The sequence below is a fragment of the Lepisosteus platostomus genome, chromosome 5 (genome assembly GCF_059453375.1).
Source record: "Lepisosteus platostomus isolate fLepPlt1 chromosome 5, fLepPlt1.hap1, whole genome shotgun sequence".
Taxonomy (NCBI): Eukaryota; Metazoa; Chordata; class Actinopteri; order Semionotiformes; family Lepisosteidae; genus Lepisosteus; species Lepisosteus platostomus.
This window is the reverse complement of record NC_142615.1, coordinates 69,718,804-69,736,620: the sequence shown is the minus strand read 5'-3', so window position 1 is coordinate 69,736,620 and position 17,817 is coordinate 69,718,804. Positions and strand designations below refer to the sequence as shown.

Here is a 17,817-nt window from a genome sequence, read left to right as displayed (position 1 = left end):
TGTCGATTAATCAGCTGTCCGATATGATAAACCCGAATGTTTACCTCAGTAAATTTACCTCAGAAGCTGACGGTCAGTACTGTATTACTCAGCTTGTTTTACAAGTATTTGTACATGAAAGTATTTTTTTCCGTTTTTATGTGTTAATAATACTATTATACAGCGCAGACTCGCTGTCCTGTGAAAAAAAAAAATTCTGAGAAGTCAGACAATACCTGATGATACCTTTGTAATACGATAAGTCTCTCCATCTAGTTGAACTCGCCCTGGAGTTTCACAATAGTGAACGGTGAGACAAGGATCTTCAAATCAAAACAATTACAGCAGGTCTGCAGACTCTGCACATCTTTAATTCAGACCATTATTTTAGCAAAAGGAGTTACTATTGAGTTACAGCTGGATACAGACACACAAGGTTGTATTGTATTAGCAAAACGCTCCACTATCATATCTGTAATACACAATATTGTGAAAAACAGCACAGCATTCGAATAGTCCACAACCTCAGAGGTGCTATCAGACAATCAATAATTGTTTTTTGATTGCTGTAATAACTGTATCGTGTTTAGCTGGAGTAGCAGTATATATACATATTGTGACGCAACGGGGGCTCAGGCGGGCGCCCTTGCCGCATTAGGTCGGCCCCTCACCGTCGGGGGCTCGAACCCGGGACTCCCGCGTCACTCAGCAGGGACCCAGCCCGGTGAGCCAAAGAGAGATCTCTCCACAGCCCAGTAGCTGTAGTCCTGCTATCACTGGGAAGGGCGGTGACGTCACCTGCTCTGGTACGCCGGCTCTTACACAGTGCCTGTCGGCCGTAAGCGTTACAATATATTGTAATATAAGAATTGTGTGTAGAGAGAAATTAAGATGGATAATCTCTATGTAGTTCCAGTTTCAAATCAATAAATCGGAAGTCTTTTCAGAAATCAGGCTCTGTTAAAGCCCTTGAGGGACAGGAGTGACCTGGTGCTAGACGGGTTTCAGGACATCTGAACCTCAATGCTAAGCCAGGAGCAGAGCAGACACAGGAATTAAATAGGCTACACAACACACACCAAAAGATGTGAATAATCACTAGAAACTAGAAACTAGAAACAGGGCTGAAGAGCAGCACCCTCTAGGTGTACAGGGCATGGCAACTTTGTCTCTATGGGTACCTCACTCTTTCCCACACTGTGAGAAACGCAATACAGAAAGTTATTGTTTGACATTTACAGTCATTGTACTTTTTTTTCCTGTGCCAGATGTGAAGTTATTTCAGTTCCTTCAGTGCAGAGCTCTTTTCAATTGTTTTCCAGTCATTGGGAATTTCACCACAACCTTTAAATTTACGCTTTAATTTCTCCTCCAGCTGTGACCTGAAAGTACAGATGAACCATTTCCAGTAGGACTGTTCGCTCTTATCTGGTGTGATGCTCCACCTGCTGTAAGGTTCACCTGCTTCTCTGTAGGTCTTATAGGGAACAGTTTCAGTAGATTCCCAAGTAGGATAGAAACTCTTGTCACTGCTGACTGAGGTGGTACAAATATCAACATAAAATATATCTGTCCCACAGAAATGCCAGCCAGCCAGAGCAGAAGGACGATGAAACTGGACACTGTGATCAGAGTTATGACCAGGGATGGTGTTTGTGCAGATGGCCGTACAGAAGGGACACTGTTCCCAACAGCCACTGAGCGCCTCACACAGAATGTCATCAGGTCTGCGTCTGAACATCTTTAAGTCAAGGTCAGGTGTGCTGCTGCTTTCTTTCTGAAAGTTTTCCAGTATCTCCTTAAGTGATCTGGCCATTGTTTCTCTGAGGAACTGCAGGTCTGTGATGTCTTCGTTTTCTATGTTTCTGAAGTCTTGTCTGGGGAGCACCATGTGATCACTGAGTGCTGCACAGAACTCATCCAGCCACAAGATGGCGCCAGCATGTCTCTCTCTCACAGCTGCAGTGACAGTAGTGTTCACTGTTAAAACCTGCTGTACTAGGTCACTCAGATTGGTGTTTAATATCCTTCTCAGTTGATCTCTGTTGTCTCTACAGTATCTCTCAACACACTCCCTGATAAACCTTTCAAAATAATCCTTTGGATGGTTAATATATTCCATATAGGAGTCAAAGTCCTCCTGCTCAGCGAGGTGTCTCAGAATGTGGTTCTCCAGGTTGGATCTGTTACCACTGAAAGCAGGGCAGTTAGATTTCATTTCATCTGTGATCTGGATACAGGTCTTATCGCACGCTGCCTGCTGGATCGCAGGTTTTAGCTCTTTGCACAGAAAATCTACAAAGAATGTGACAGATGAGGCTCCTTTACAAGAGTTCTTAAACATCTGCAGGTACTGATCTCTCTTACTTTCAAGGTATGTGAGAGGATCGTTGGCTTTTCTGAAGGACTTGTGTAATTTCTCAAACTCATCTACAGCTGAAAGACAGAGATGCACAGATAATTCGAATTCATACTCATTTGTGAAGTTTATGTTTTGTGCCACTTTTTTGTATGTGGTTAATTCCTCTTTAATCAGATCTAAAATCTCGTGGATAAAGTTAACATTGAAATCAACGTTCTTCTTTTCTTTTTTCTTAATGTATCTTTTGACACTGATATTTATTTTGTGAAAAATTTCATTTTCCTGAAATTCCCACTTTGAGATCTGAAAGGGCTTCAAAAAAAATTGCACTGGTCTACTCTTCCACAGGCGCTGGAGAAAGCTTGATTGAGTGTTGTTTTCATTGACCTGGACTGTATTGGTTTTACTGACAATCTTATTGGCAGCATCATGCTGGGTCTTGAAGACATCCAGGAGTGTGTTCTCCACTTCAACTCTTATATTCTTTACTTCCTCAGGGGGCTTTTCTGATGACACTTTTTCAACCCAGCTCTCCCAGAGTCTGTCAAACTCCTCCTCCACTTTCTTATCACTGAGCTTCTGCTCCTTCAGTCTGGACGCCAGGTCTCTGCTCATGTTAATCAGTTGTGCTTCGTATTCTGATTTCTTCCTGTCCAGCTCTGATTGGCATTTCTTCAGTCTGATCAGTTCATTGCTCTGCTTTCGGGTTTCTTCGATGAGCTCATTCCTCAGGCTTTCAAATCTTTTATCAACATTCACCTTCCACTTAATTAAGATCTCCTGGTATTTTTCCTCTTTAAAATACTTCTCTATTTCAGCTGTTAGTGGTTTGTAGACTTTCTCAAATTCTCTCATCAGATCTGACAATGTCACAGCCTGAACTTTCTTATTGTTAATTTGGTTGCTCAGTCTGTTCTGGATCTCCAGGGCTCGTTTTCTCATCTTCCACGACCACTCTCCGTACTTGTCCTCCAGTTTACTGTAAACCAACATTTCCAGGGTGTTTCTGAAGCTGAAGACAAAGTTCTCCGCCAGCAGGGCGTTCCAGAGATCTTTGATCCTTAATTTAAACTCTGACAGTGAGGGAAACTTCACTCCCGGCTGCCACTGAGCGACACTGAGGAGCTTCGTCTTCAGCTCCTGGACGTTCTGGCTGTAGGAGGGGTTGGGAGGAGCCATCGGAGGGTCTCCTTCCAGAAGGTTCTTGAAGTAGAAAACCTGTGACTCCACATCGAACTGGATTATATCACTGAAGCCAGTAACTATACAGCCTTCCTCCCTGGCAGCAATGCGGGCCATTTCATCCAGTTTCTCCTGGAGATGCATCCTTCCTTCTGTGTTCTTGCTGTTTGCTGAAGCTTCTGCAACATTCTGGTGCACAAAAATACAACTTGGTTTGATCTGAACAGACTTCATTCTCAGGAAGGCCTGGACACAGATCTGGAGAATGTCCTGCATTTCAGAGGGATTCTCTCCCATGATGTTGATCACAGTCATGTCACCAATCCCGATAATAAACGTTGCCAATTCATTGTCGTGACTCAGTGTGGTTTTATTACTGAGCTCTGGTGACCGAAGCCCCTCTGTGTCCACCACCAGGACAAAGTCATACTGCAGCTGGGCTCTGACCTCCTCACTCACTCGCACTAACTGCATGAACGCTCCCCTGGTGCACCTGCCTGCACTCACTGTGAACTGCAGCCCGAACATCGTGTTCAGCAGAGTGGACTTTCCTGAGCTCTGGACTCCAAGCACAGAGAGGACAAACACCTTTCTGTCTCCAAGTCTCTCAGTGAGCTTGTCCAGGATGGCCTCAATCCACACCAGAGGCACATGGGCAGCATCTCCGTCCATCAGCTCCAGTGGATGTCCTGAAATCAGCATCTCTGCTCCAACAGCAGGAAGGACACTGACAAACTGTCTCTGACTATTTAGACCATCTCTTGATTGAACAGCCTCATAGAGCTGAGCGGTTTCTCTCATGAGGTGTTGGAGTCCGAGAGTTGCAGCACTAATCTGTCCAGATATGGTGTTCAGGTCCTTCTGCAGTTTCATTTCCTGCTCCTTGTCCTTACTCTTGTCTTTTAGTCTCAGTTTTGTCCAAGTGGAGTGGTATTTCTCCTGAAGCTCACTCAGCGTGTCTGCAGTCAGTTCATCTAGAAACATCCCCAGCCAGTGCAGCATGAACAGCTTGGTGTCGTGTGGATCTGCAGAAGTTAAACACTGCAGGAAAGATCTCATGAAGCCATGGAGAGGGAAAGCTCTCTTCAGCTGCTCACGACGGAGGGCTCTTTTCTCAGCTCTGATCTCGCTCAGCTGCTGTTCGATACTTTTGTTCGCTTTGCTGTTCAGACGATACTGTTCTTTGTCCTTCATGCACCACCTGTGCCACAGCTCCCCCTGCAGAGGCAACAGAGTCTCTTTCAGGGTTGATAATCTCTCCCCTTTCAACAGCTGCAGCAAAACCAGGGCCTTTTCCTTCCCTTCTGTACAGAATTTACTGTCTTCATCCACCCTGAACTGCTGTCGTCTCGCTGCCTGTAAGTATGTCTGCAGGCTGGAGGTCTTGTTCACAGTGGAGACGCAGTGTCTGATGTGTGAAATGATCTCATCAGTCAGATCACCTTCGCTCCTGTTCTTGGCTGCCAGTCTCACCTTGTTTGGATTGTTTCCTGGAGGGACTTTACTCTGTCCAGCAAACAGACAGATCAGGGGGGCAGGAGAGTTGAAAATAGCGTCAGCTGTCTTCTTCTCTTCTCCCTCCAGTGGAGACTCTGGGATCAGAAGCACGTTGACAGTGCTGACCTCCTGGAGAAACTGCAGCTGCTCGGGGTGTTTGCTGGCGTCGCCGTGAAGGTTCAGGAAAGCCACACAGCTGTCGTACACGTCGTCTTTCCTGCCTCCTGGGCAGTACCAGGCGACCTCCACCACCCCGTCCATGAGCAGGCGGTGTGGGGAGCTGCCCCTGCAGTGCCGGTGGAAAAACACACTGTGTCTCTTGGGGCTGACGACGCTGTTCAGGATCTGGGATTTGGAGACGGAGGACGATCCCAGCCTGATGAAGGACACCGTTGGCACTGGAGTGTTGAACATGTCCCTGCAGTTGTGTTTCACAGAGCTGCCTCTCTCTGAGGGCTCCTTACTGCACCAGGACCTCTTGACCTGCCTCAGGGCCCACAGAGGGAGCTCCACTGCCCCAGTCTCGGGGCTGGGCACCAGGAGGGGTAAGGCGAACTGACAGGTGGAGAGCTTGGTGAAGAGGAACGCTCTCAGGAAGTCACCAGAGCAGTGGAACACAGCCATGTGGACGTCCATGGGGTGAATGTGCGACTCTTGATAGATGTCCTCTCCGTAAGAGTCTTCAGAAGTGCCATCGCAGGAAGTGGAACCCTGGAGTCCAAGACTGAAAAAGTAATCACTGCCTGTTGTGTCATCCGTTGACTTCTCTTTCATCAGACTGCTGCCAGCAGAGTCAGTCTTGTGATCTTTAAGGAACAAGGTCCTGTAACTGTAGTCCAACATCATGAGCTTGTAGAGATAGAGAGCTGTACTTTCGCTCTCATTTTGAGGTTGAGTGGTGCTACATGATAGATGGCTGATAACGAGCACATTGGTTTTCTTCTGCCTACTGGGATATAAGTCTCTGAGCCCAAGTTTCTGCAGCAGGTTCAGAAAATCATTTTTTCCCCTTTTCTCTCTCAATGAAGAACTCTGAGATTCCTTTCTTGCTAGTGATCCTTCTGATCCTTCTCTCGTTGGTGATCCTTCAGATTTCTCTCTCATGCAGGATCCCAGAGATTCCCTTTTCTCTGGTGATCTTTCAGATCCCTCTCTCATTGGTGATCCATCAGTATTTTTAGGAATGCATGATTCCTTGAATTCTTGTTTCTCTACTGATCCATCACTTTCCACTCTCACTGAAGAGCCCTCAGATTCCATTGCTGTTAGGGATCTATCTGATTCTGCTTTGTCCGGGGAACTCACAGAGGCTTCTCTCACTGGCGATCCTTCAGATTTCTCTCCCATGTAGGATTCCACAGATTCATTTTTCTCTGCTGATCCCTTGTATTCCTCTCTCATACTTGATCCCTCAGATTCCTCTCTCATACTTGATTCCTCTCTCATACTTGATCCCTCAGATTCCTCTCTCATACTTGATCCCTCAGATTCATCTCTCATACTTGATTCCTCTCTCATACTTGATCCCTCAGATTCCCTTTTCTGTGGTGATCGTTCAGATTGTTCTGCAAGTGATGTTTCCTCATCTAACACAGTTGACCCTCCAGTATGGTCTTTTACTGGCTCTTCTTTCAGTGCGTTTGTCTCATATTGTGCTCTTTGTGAATTTTCTGTTTCGCCAGTGCTTTCACTGTTTCTCTTGTCCTAGGAAACGGTAGGTACAATTGAGAATTAGGATTATTTTCTAAAGCATAATGTAGATCCATCCATGCACAAAATCAGTAAACAAGTGCAAATACATGCCCGTTCTTGCAAGATGCTATCCGTTGATTAAGTTGGCCAGCTCTTATGTCTTGAAGCAGACAGAATTGCAAAAGGTGAAGGAAATGGCAAAAACAACAACAAGTACAAACATTTCACTACAGACAGAACAACAATTGTGGACATTAACATCTGATTGAGATGGTGAAAGGGACAGACCCTTTTGTCTTAGATCTTAGAATGTGGAGAGTTTCCTCATGTACTGAACAGGTACTGGACAAAGATTGATATTAATTGGTGGCATTATTATTATTATTTTATTATTAATCATAATAGTAATACAATTCATATAGCACCTTCAAAAGTATCTTCTCAAATCTTCTGATTAACAAAGATAGGAGATACTGTAACAAAATATTACGGAAAGCACATAGAAACAAGGGATTACAAATGAAATAGAAAATGCAAGAGACCTATTAAATACAATTTAATAAAAGCCTTTCTAAGGAAGAGGAGTAGGGCGACAGAAGCTCAGACAGGGATTGAGGAGCCAAGCCATGCAGAGCCTTTTAGGTGAGCATGCGGATTTTGAAGTCCAGTCCAGTGCAAGGACTCCAGGAAAGGAGTGATGTAATAATTTGCGTTAGTCCTGGTCAGGATTCTGGCTGTCAGATTAACATATTGAAGTTGATCAGTGTGGATTTAGAAACCTCAGTTAGTAGAGCATTACAGTAGTCAATGCGGAAGGAGATGAAAGTATTGACCTGTTTTTCAGCGCCAGTGAGCAACAACATAGGATGTAGTCTGGCAAGTCTTCTGAGGGGGAAGAATGATGTTTTTACCCCTTTCTGCACATCAAATGTCAAAACCTGGATCAAATTTCACAAGCTCTCCAGTTTAGGTTGAAATTCAAGTACAGTGCCATCCACCGTCTTAGTTTACATGAAGCAATTTTGAGTCCAGGTTTTTATGTCAGAGTTGCAATCAGAAAAGGCAGACACAACTACTTAAGTTTAAGGTTAGTATGGATGTAGATTTGAGTATTGTCTGCATAGAAATGCCAATTCAGAATATGTTAGAAATTGTCTTCAAATATATTGTTACAGCTGTAGGTGACTGGAAGTGTCCCTAAGAATCTAGATAAAGTGTGTAACACCTGGCTAGTGTCAGTATTTCCTGTTTCAATGCAGTCTGGGGTCTGTGATCAAACCACATCATAAAGTTTACCTTAGCAGCTATATCACACTGCAAGTCACTAAGTAGGTGTGAGCCAGGCCACCACCTTGATGGGAGACCTGCTGGAAGAGGTGTTAGTGGGACCAGTAGGGAGCGCTCACCCTGCGGTCTGTCTAAAAAAGGCACCATCCTGCCTTTGGATGAGATGTAAAACTGAGGTCCTGACTCTCTGTGGTCATTCAAAATCCTAGGTGTTACCCTGGTGTCCTGGCCAAATTACCCCCTGGTCAAATTACCATCATGGCCTCCTAATAACCCCCATCTCTAAACTGGCTTCATTACTCTGCTCTCCTCCCCACTGAGAGCTGGTGTGTGGGGAGAGGACTGGAGCATCACCCAGGTGGGGCTGCACACTGGTGGCGGTAGTGGGATCCCCATGACCTGTAAAGAGCTCTGAGTGGAGAGTCCAGAAAAGAGCTATAGACGTGTGAGCAATTATTATTTTTTTATAAACTGACTCACAATCTATGTTGTGGATCTATCATCTTCTATTAATTAAGAATTAAATGTGAGGAATTATTATTATTACCTTAGTTAATTTAGGTTTTGGGTAAATGATTAAGTGTCAAGCAATAGTCCAGAAAGATCCCATATAAGACAGAACAGAAGAGAGACTGGAGGAGACAGAACAAGAGAGAGAAGAGAGGAGACAGGAACATAAAGTGTGTGCCAGGCGAGAGGTCTTTGTCCAGACCAGACTGAAGCCAAGTATTTGAACCTGTTCCTGAGCTGACGGACTGAAACCCAGGCGCAGGGTTTCGGGTTTTTTTTGTGAGGATTTTGAGGCCCTGAGAAGGCTGAAGAGCAGGAAGGTGAGCCGGAGCATCAGGCTGCCGATGTCAGAGTGCCGAATCGTACTGCCTTTAGCAGAATTCCTAATCGGTGGCGATATTGGCAGGTTAGGTTTGCTGCCTGATTGATAGACAGCTGTATGGACAAGCATCCCGATCTCATTCTCACACGGAAGGGCGAGCTGACATAGCAATATGTACACAGCATGTTTGTTGTTGTGTGTAAAGATATATATACAAGGTGTGATTGTCTGTTACCTTTGGGCTTTGTTCATCCTTTCCTCCTGCTTCCTCATCCATGGCTGTCTGCTCTGGGCCTGTAGAGCCTTCAGTATCTGCTTACGAAACAAGAACAGCAGAATTCAAGCAAATGGTCATGTTTTAGTTTGTGTAGTACAGGTGTTTAGCCCACACATACGAGTGTCAAATGCAACTGAAGTTTGCAAAGAGGAAATATGTTGGTCCCTATGTGGTATTATCATAGATATAATTATATGCTGGTGTTGTAACAGAAGAAATAAGGTTCTTGATCCCGAGATGAAGTAAAACAGATGAGTTTATTGCATGCAAGGAACAATAAAGCCGAAGTCTTGTTTCCCGCAAGAAACAACAAAACCGAAGTATTGTTCAACGTACTGGTACAAACTTTTGGGTTATATAGTGTTTTCTTCTCTGTTTCTGACGTCACTCGGTCTGATGGTAAAGAGGGGGGTTTATGGTATTTGGCCAGTTTACGATGTTCTGGACAAATGGTCAGTTTGAGATTACACCCAGGGGGGTTCCTAGCTTGCATCTGCAATCCTTATCAGTTAACCCCCTTTCCTGCCATAAACCCCAGCTTGTGACTTAGAAGTCTAAACCCCCTACAGAAAGGATTAAATTCAAACCCCCGTCTTCACATCTTTCTTCACTGGTATTTAATGTTACATTGAGTAAAATAAAGTACTTTAATCATTTCCTTTAGCTGTTTATCATACCGCGCATCAGTTCTGAATAATTTTAGCCCATTCTTCTTTACAAAACTGCTTTAACTAGGGGAAGTGTAAGGGCTGTGAATCGGGGGCCCGCGCTGGACTGTCCCCTGAGCTTGTGGCCTCTGATAAGTTAGGGTTAGGTCAGTAGCGGTTTTCTCACTTTTCAGTTCAAATCATAGCAAACGTGTAAACTGCCGTGGGCAGGGTTAACAAAACTATACGGCTCGTTTGACCACCAGAGATGTATATTATTGCCAGCAGCTGCATCAGCCTGCAGCTCCCAGCTGGCAGCTCAGCAGGTGTGAGCCTGGCTAGTACCTGGGGGAGAGATCACCGGCCTCACAGAATCTCGCACTGCAGGACAGAACACGGAGAGAGAGTGTCTCATGGGATCTTTTATTTTATGTAGCGTCTTTACAAGCGGCTTCTCAACGCCTTTTACAGTAAGAAAGCACACGGTGAGAGGAAAGGGCAGATTTGCACGATTACAATACGGGTTCGGAATCCGTAGGAAAACGGAGAGCGGTATTGCGGTATTGCAGCACTGCGTGTGTGCAGGCGGGGACAGACGAGAGGAGATGCAGTTTCAGCCGCCTCCGAGAGGAGAATGTGTACATGTGTACTGAGCCGCGGGAGAGAAAGCAGCACTAACGCTCGTCATGTGACCCTGTTCGAAGTCCACTAGGGAGGAAGAAGGGCTCAGCGCGACATTTGTGGGACACGGCCTGACAGCAGGGCACTCGCACCGGGCGGGACTCGTGACTCCAGGACGTTGCCCAGCGGGTCTTATGGGAATTGGAGTTCTTTAGCTGTGAGTCGACTGTCCGTTCCAGGACTCTAGCAGGGAAAGAGAACTCAATGGACCGGAGTTTTAATACAAATGTAAACGGAATGTTGCGTAATATTGTCGAACCCGAGCAAGCGCTGGCATACACACCAGGACAGCAGACCCCCCCTCCCTTTAAGTTCTTCGCCCAGGGCTCTGTCATTAGCTGAACTACTGCTTCTTGGCTTCCTCACACCAGTTTTCTTTTCCTCTGCGGTTTTGCACTTAATTATATTCAGCATTTTATTTGTTCTTTGCATCTACAGCTCGGCAGCCCTGAGTCTTGGGTAACTTTTATGTCTTTTTTTTCTTTTTGGCTCCCTTCTTCCCTTCTGTTGCTCTGGTGCCCGAGGCCTGCTTGTGAGCTCTCCTGGTCAGACCCGGCTCTTTTCACTGCGTCGTTACAAATATTTTGTCATTTTGTTGTGCTTAAAAATAAAGAATATTCTAGCTGAGGATGCAAGAGGGGGGAGTGTTATGCCTCGCAATACAAAACAGCTGTCCAGTGCAGATTACAACTACAGACATATCAGAAGCAAAGACAGTTTTGCGTAAAACACGAAATAATTTGAACATTTGAAAAGAAAGTACTGCCCAGGTGATGGAGTTGAAGAAACGGTCAAAGAAGCAGCAGCAATAGCAGAGGAGTTTGCTATTGAACCTGTGTCTACACCTCAATTCACTCCTCGAAAAACACAATTGTGTCTTTTGGTTTGAGTTTTACGAGCAGGTGAAGTTCTGAAGGGAAATTTTATATTGCATCTTTGTATTTAAGTTTTTTATATTCTCTCGTAGGTCCTGGTACTTTGTCATTTTTACAAGCCAGGCAGATTCAAGAACGGGGTGTAACTGTGTCACAGGAAACTCTTCCTCGATACAGCTTCAGGAAAACCTAACTAAGCAACAACTTAGCAACAAAAGGGTCTAAAATATAGTCCTTCCTGAAAGGCTCTTTAGTTGAGAACAGAACTGCCCTGGGCTCTGCTCTTGATGCGCATCAAATCCTGATCTCCGGTGCATATATTACTAACAGTCTGAGGAGTAGTAAACAGAGAGCTATTAAACTCTTCTACGCGTCTTCGAGGGTGTCAGAGTGAGAAAAGCAAGACAATGAGCAGACTCAGCAAACCCAGCCTGGCCCCCTGATCGGCAGTGGTGAAAACGTACAGAATGTGGGGTGGGGGAGGGGGGGAGACAGGAAATTCTAAATCACAGAGAGCAGCTGGGTGATCAGGAAGTTCAAGATAAGTGGAAAAACAACATTTGCAGTGACAAAGTCCGGGCTGTGATCGCAGCTGCGAGTTGGACTGAGAAGCAGCTGTGTGGGACTTAAACACTCCAACAGGGCTAGAAACTCCTTCGCTAAACAGGAATGGGGAATCGAGGGGAACTGCAGTCCCAGTTTCTCCCAGACTGGTTATTAGATCTTCGTAGCAAAATTAATTCATTGCCAGAATCGCAACATTTTACAAATTCTGTATTAAGCACAAACTCGTGAGTGAACTCAGTGTAAGGGCTGTAAATCACCATGTTGCTGCAAACCCCTGGGCTCACCGCGGGCGAGAGCGAGAGACATTCCAGCGTGATCTGCATGCAGAGTTAACAAGTCAGTCTGGAAGTCCAGAGCATGCTTGTTCGCACAATATCATACAGCTGCAACGCCTCACCAGAAGTTGAATTGCTGGGCTACCTGGAAATGTCTATTCTGTGATGTAAATTGAAGGTTTTGACAAGTTACTGTGTATATTTTAATTTCACTGGGGTCTGAAATGCGCTCATTAATGCGGATTCTTTCTAAACCCGAAATATAAAAAGAGAGATGCAGTTCCCCTTTCAAGTCACCAAGAGTAAGGGACTAATTAAATCTGAAGCATGAAAGAGACAGCAGATCTGCAAACTCACTTATGCCTGGGTTCTGTAAAGCAGTGATAGCAGAGTGTATAGACTGTATTGTTACAACAGTAGCCTACACAGTACTATTAATAGTGTAACTGTGAACCCAGCCCCAATAAAAACAGGAGGAATGATTTCAAAGGTTACAAAAGAAACGGATTTTATGAAACAGATTTAGCTCCTCTTACGCACGATTAAAGTCATGAAAAGATGAATATGTTCTAACCTGGAGATCGTCCTGTGGGTCACAGCCGGCTGCTAGACTTGTTTTTCACTGGCTTGCAAGCAGTGGAGAAACGTCTTTTGTCTGTGGGAGGGATTCCAGGAAATCACTTTACTTTCACTTTCGCTGACAACTCTTCTCTTACAAGGTTTCATTATGAGGCAGGCGGGGAAAATATCGTGTTGTGAATTTCTGAGAACCTTCCAGGTTTAGGGCATCTCCCCTGGAGGAGCCGAAATTTAAATGTCTGCGTTTTGCACATAAAGTGTCACCTTTTCCGTGAACAGTTTTACTTTGAGATCAGGAGTGTGATTTTTTTTCCCCGCGTAGTAAATATAACCGAGACTTGGCGACCACGGGTTGAAGGAACTAGTAAAGGTTTATTCCATGCTGTGCGTCTCCACAGCCGAAATGTTTATTTTCTTCTCAGCTGCAATAATCCTTTACTTGTTCCTGTGCAGCCCGCGCATGCTGACGCAGCTCCCTACTTGAGCTACAACAACGGGATGAGTTTGTTTGTTTGGGTTTTACTTACGCCCTCTCGCCTGCGGTGATGGTGTGGAGCTTCCACGGCCAGCTGACTAGTTGTAGACTAGTTAGCACACCTGACAGACTCAGATCTAACAGGCTAACTAACACCACACCTCGTGCCGCGTAGGGCTGGAGTCCTGCTGATCTTCTGAGGTGTGCTCTGATCCAGCTCCGGGGACAATTACAAGGATCTGGAATTCACCACGCAGTGGTGTACTACTGTCTAGTAGTAGTTAACAGGGTACTGCCTAGTACTAGTTAGTACAGTACTGGAAGGATGCAAGCAGTCACAGTGCAGTGCAGTGAAGGTTTGGGATGAGTTTAATTGTAAAGAAAATGGCCACGTCTGGAGAACACTGAAGGGGTATTTCCCACAGCGCCCCAAATTGCAGCAGTTTCACAGAGGTTCTTATAGTCATCACCATCACACTGAATAATTACAAGAAACTGCGTTGACACGGTACATCACAGACCTAAAAGACAGATGTAGAAGGAGAGTCATTCTGCCCCCCTCCACCACGTGGAGCACAAACCAGAGTCCAGCTCAGCTCTTCCAGCCAGTGTCCTGGGATCTTTAATGACCAGACAGTCACAGCCTCAGTTCAGCATCTCATCGGCAGGACAGCACCATCTCCCGGAGCTAAGCCAGTCTTTCCTAAAAATACTGGGGATACTTCGGCTCAAGAGGCAACAGCGCCACCTGCTGGTCCACAACCTCCACACACAGCAGCAGCATCCTGGTTTCCTTACAGTCTCCCAGCCTTGCTGAGCTCCGAGCTCTGAGGGCATCAGGCTACAGAGTGGCAGCTCTGCTGTGTTCATGGACAGGACCAGTGCAGGCTCAGAGGAGCCTGTGTGATCTTCCTCATGCTCTCTGTGTGGCTCAGGGGCGTTGCTGTGAGCTGAGAGAGGACGACTGTGTGTTGCTCAAGAGTGACTCCCTCATGGTGAAACACTGTAGTCCTACAGGGTGTCCTTATGCTCCTTCTCTATCTCAGCTACTCCACAAAGGGCTTCAGTAATTCCTGTATCGCTGTGTCGTTCCGAGGAATGCTGGCCATGGCTTCCTGAACGACGTGAACAGACTCCTCCGTTCCGAAGTGGGAGACGATCCTGTGGGCCAGGTCCTGCTTCTCGGTGTCTCCCAGTACACCCCGGGGCATCCCCTCCTGGTGCAGAATGTTCTTCAGCTTCTTGTACTCGTCTGCTTCCAGCTCCTCGATCACTTCATTCAAGGCTCTTTCCCACCCTTCGCTGCTGGTGATTCCTGAAACAAACAGACACCCTTCTACTGGCTGCTCCTATACAAGGGCTGAGGAACCAGCTCTAGATACTCAAAGAGGACAGAGGGACTCACTCTGAGGGGCAGAAGTCTTTGGGGTCCTGGTCCGAACAGCAGGGACTGCAGAGAGAGACAGAGAGACGTGAATTACAGTCATAATCTCCGAGTTTCTTCTGAACTTCTTTTTAACTGATCAGCCGGGACATCAGGTTTCCACTGGCATCAATAAACAAGGATTAACCCACCTGTAAAGACACTGGCCAACCTAAACAGCACAACACCCACCAGACACACAGTCTCCTGTAAAGACAGCGTTCACTCTGTATAGCTCAATACCCACAGACTATGACCTCTCTCACAGAATTACACAGTCTACCGCCTGTGGAGAGACCGAGTGGAGCACAAAGACAGCAGGAATCCCATCAGTGACCTCTCAGTGCTCACTTCACTCCACTGATCCCAGTCCTGCTCTCTGCAGCAGAACCTCAGGTCCCTGCGAGTCTCGTCTGCTGTTACCTGGCAGCTGCACAAAGCGCCTCCACACCCTCATTTCTCCTTCCTTTGTGGCGTCTTTCAGCAACTCGAGAACCAGACTCCTCGCACCGTGGGCCAGGAAAACCTCGAACGTGGGGTGGAAATTTGGGCCATAACTGCAGTAAAAGCACTCGGACTGGAAAAACAACAATAATGCTGTGTTAAAGAGCTAGCAGTCTGTCACACAGGCAAATCCTTTTTGAGCATGAAGTCAGCTGGACCCCCTGGTGTTCCTCAGGGGTCAGTACTGGGGCCCCTTCCTTTCTCTGTGTATCTGTTGCCTGGGTCCACCTGTTTCATTGTTATGATGATACTCAGATCATCCTTTCATGACCCGAGTCTTTCCTGATTCTCAATTCAGTTCAATTCAATTCAAGGTGCTTTATTAGCATGACCGATGGGTACAATCAGTGTTGCCAAAGCAAATAAAAATAATAAAATTAACATGGAACAAAACCAAAAATAGAAGTAAAATAAAATCTACAGACATGTTACAGACATTTACAACAAAGACATATTATAAAATATTGACATATACTGTAGGCGGCTGGAGCATTATTGGGAGACAGACTCACTGTTCCTCAGGCTGTGACAGGAGATCACATACTGGGCTGCCAGATCAACTGAGTTCCCTCCTCCCTCTCCCAGTAGGATTGGGACCTGTTGTGGTTTTGGCAGGTGTGGGAACTCTGGGATTAGATTTCTGAATTTCGGGAAGAATGTTTCTCTAATCCCAGAGTATCTGTCACAGTGCAGTAGGAAGTGCACCTCTGTCTCTATTTCTCCCCGCTGGCAGTGGGAGCACAGCCTGTCCTCTCTGGGCAGCCAGGTCTGCCTGTGTCGCCCAGTTTCTATGGCCAGGTTGTGGTCACTGAGCCTGTACTTCGTCAGGGTCTGTTTCTGTTTGTTATTTTTTATTTTGGTCAAATATTCAGCTAGTGTGTATTGTCTGTTTAAGGTTCTGTAGCATTCCAGTTTATGTTGTATTTGTGTGTGTGTGTCCCAGTGTGTGAGATATTGCTGTCTGATCTGTGCTGTGATGTGGTTGAGTCTGGGTTGTGGTGCTCTAGCAGTGCTGTCCTGAGGCTGGTTAGTGTCGGTGTGGCTCAGGTCGGTGACCCTCAGGACCAGCTGGCTCAGGGGGCTCTGTTTTGGGCTCAGCTCTTGGCTCAGCAGGGCTTTGTGGTGGTAGGAATTTTGGTCACTGTTTTTTAGGTGTAGCCAATACTTAAATATTCTTTTCTGTATGTTTATCAATAGTGGGTACTGGCCTAATTCGGCCCTGCACCCGTTGTTAGGAGTTTTTCTCTGCACACAGAGGATGTTTCTACAGATCTCTATGTGCAGAGTTTCTGTGGGGTGTTTGTCCCATTGAGTGTAATCCTGGTCTGTGAGGGGACCCCACACTTCACTGCCGTATAGGGCAATGGGTTGGATTACACTTTCAAATATTTGGAGCCAGATTCTTCTTGGTGGGTTGATGTTGAAGAGCCTCCTTCTTATTGCGTAGAAAGCCCTGAGTGCCTTCTCCCTCAGTGCCTTCACTGCCAGGTCAAAACTCCCGGAAGAGCTGATGGTGAGACCGAGATATGTGTAGCTGGATGTGTGCTCCAATGTGTTGTTGTTCAGTGTGAATTTGTACCTGTTTCCCTGAGGTCTGGCTTTCTTCTGGAAAACCATAACTCTGGTCTTGTCCAGATTGACTGTCAGTGCCCAGGTCTGACAGTCTTGCTCCAGCAGTGCCAGGCTCTGCTGTTCTGGGTCCAGATGGGCTGGCAGTGCCCAGGTCTGACAGTCCTGCTCCAGCAGTGCCAGGCTCTGCTGTTCTGGGTCCAGATGGGCTGGCAGTGCCCAGGTCTGACAGTCCTGCTCCAGCAGTGCCAGGTTCTGCTGCAGCCCCTGTTCTGTGGGCGACAGCAGGACCAGGTCATCTGCGTAGAGCAGGAACTTGATTTCTGTGTCATGTAGTGTAAGACCAGGAGCTGCAGACTGCTCCAACATTCCTGCTAATTCATTGATATAGATATTGAACAGTGTTGGGCTCAGGCTGCAGCCCTGTCTCACCCCACGGCCTTGGGTGAAAAATTTAGTCCTTTTGTTTCCAATTTTCACTGCACATTTGCTCTCTGAATACATTGATTTAATTATGTCGTACACTTTGCCCCCTATGCCACTTTGGAGTAGTTTGTAAAACAATCTCTCATGCCAAATTGAGTCAAATGCTTTTTTGAGATCGACAAAGCAGGCAAAAATTTTTCCTTTGTGTTTTTGGTGGACGTGTTTGTCTATCAGTGTGTGTAGGGTGTAAATGTGATCAGATGTGCGGTGATCTGGCAAGAAGCCAATCTGACTTTTACTCAGGACATTGTGTTCGGTAAGGAAGGCCAGTATTCGTGTATTTAGGATACTGCAGAATACCTTCCCCAGGTTACTGTTCACACAGATGCCCCGGTAGTTGTTGGGATCGAGTTTATCTCCACTCTTATAGATGGGCGTGATCAGTCCTTGGTTCCAGGCCTCGGGGAAACATCCAGCTGACATGATGAGATTGAGGAGTTTGAGCAGGGCTTGTTGCAACTTTGGGCTGCTGTGTCTCAGCATCTCATTTATGACACCATCATGGCCACAGGCTTTGCATGGTCTGAGGGCCTGGAGTTTGTCCAGTACCTCCTGCTCAGTGATTGGGGAGTCTAAGGGGTTTTGGTTGTCTTTGATAGCCAATTCCAAAAGTTTTTCATAAGTGGTG

General features: G+C 46.1%; 2 protein-coding genes across 6 annotated transcripts in view; both read right to left on the bottom strand.

The window, feature by feature from the left end:
* Positions 1 to 330: 330 nt before the first annotated feature.
* On the bottom strand, positions 331 to 13,415 carry LOC148671980 (interferon-induced very large GTPase 1-like). Of its 5 annotated transcripts, none has more exons than XM_088632718.1 (4): positions 13,260 to 13,415; positions 12,728 to 12,808; positions 9,067 to 9,143; positions 331 to 6,724 (listed from the first exon to the last, which is right to left on the bottom strand). In XM_088632718.1, exons 3-4 carry the CDS (start codon positions 9,106 to 9,108, stop codon positions 1,256 to 1,258), a joined length of 5,511 nt encoding a protein of 1,836 aa, XP_088488844.1. In that variant the 5' UTR covers positions 9,109 to 9,143; positions 12,728 to 12,808; positions 13,260 to 13,415; the 3' UTR covers positions 331 to 1,255. The 5 variants fall into 5 exon arrangements, with proteins under 5 accessions (XP_088488844.1, XP_088488847.1, XP_088488846.1 ...); XM_088632721.1 differs by lacking the exon at positions 13,260 to 13,415 and having other exon boundaries at positions 331 to 6,367; positions 6,449 to 6,724; positions 12,728 to 13,169; XM_088632720.1 differs by lacking the exon at positions 13,260 to 13,415 and having other exon boundaries at positions 331 to 6,396; positions 6,469 to 6,724; positions 12,728 to 13,169.
* A 138-nt stretch (positions 13,416 to 13,553) lies between these two features.
* Positions 13,554 to 17,817, bottom strand: part of LOC148671962 (uncharacterized) — a 360,178-nt gene continuing 355,914 nt past the window's right edge. The window contains exons 17-19 of the mRNA XM_088632708.1: positions 15,054 to 15,207; positions 14,613 to 14,657; positions 13,554 to 14,522 (exon numbers count right to left, since the gene is read on the bottom strand). Coding sequence (XP_088488834.1) covers positions 14,254 to 14,522; positions 14,613 to 14,657; positions 15,054 to 15,207 — 468 coding nt within the window. The 3' untranslated portion in view covers positions 13,554 to 14,253. The remainder of the gene's footprint in view (positions 14,523 to 14,612; positions 14,658 to 15,053; positions 15,208 to 17,817) is intronic.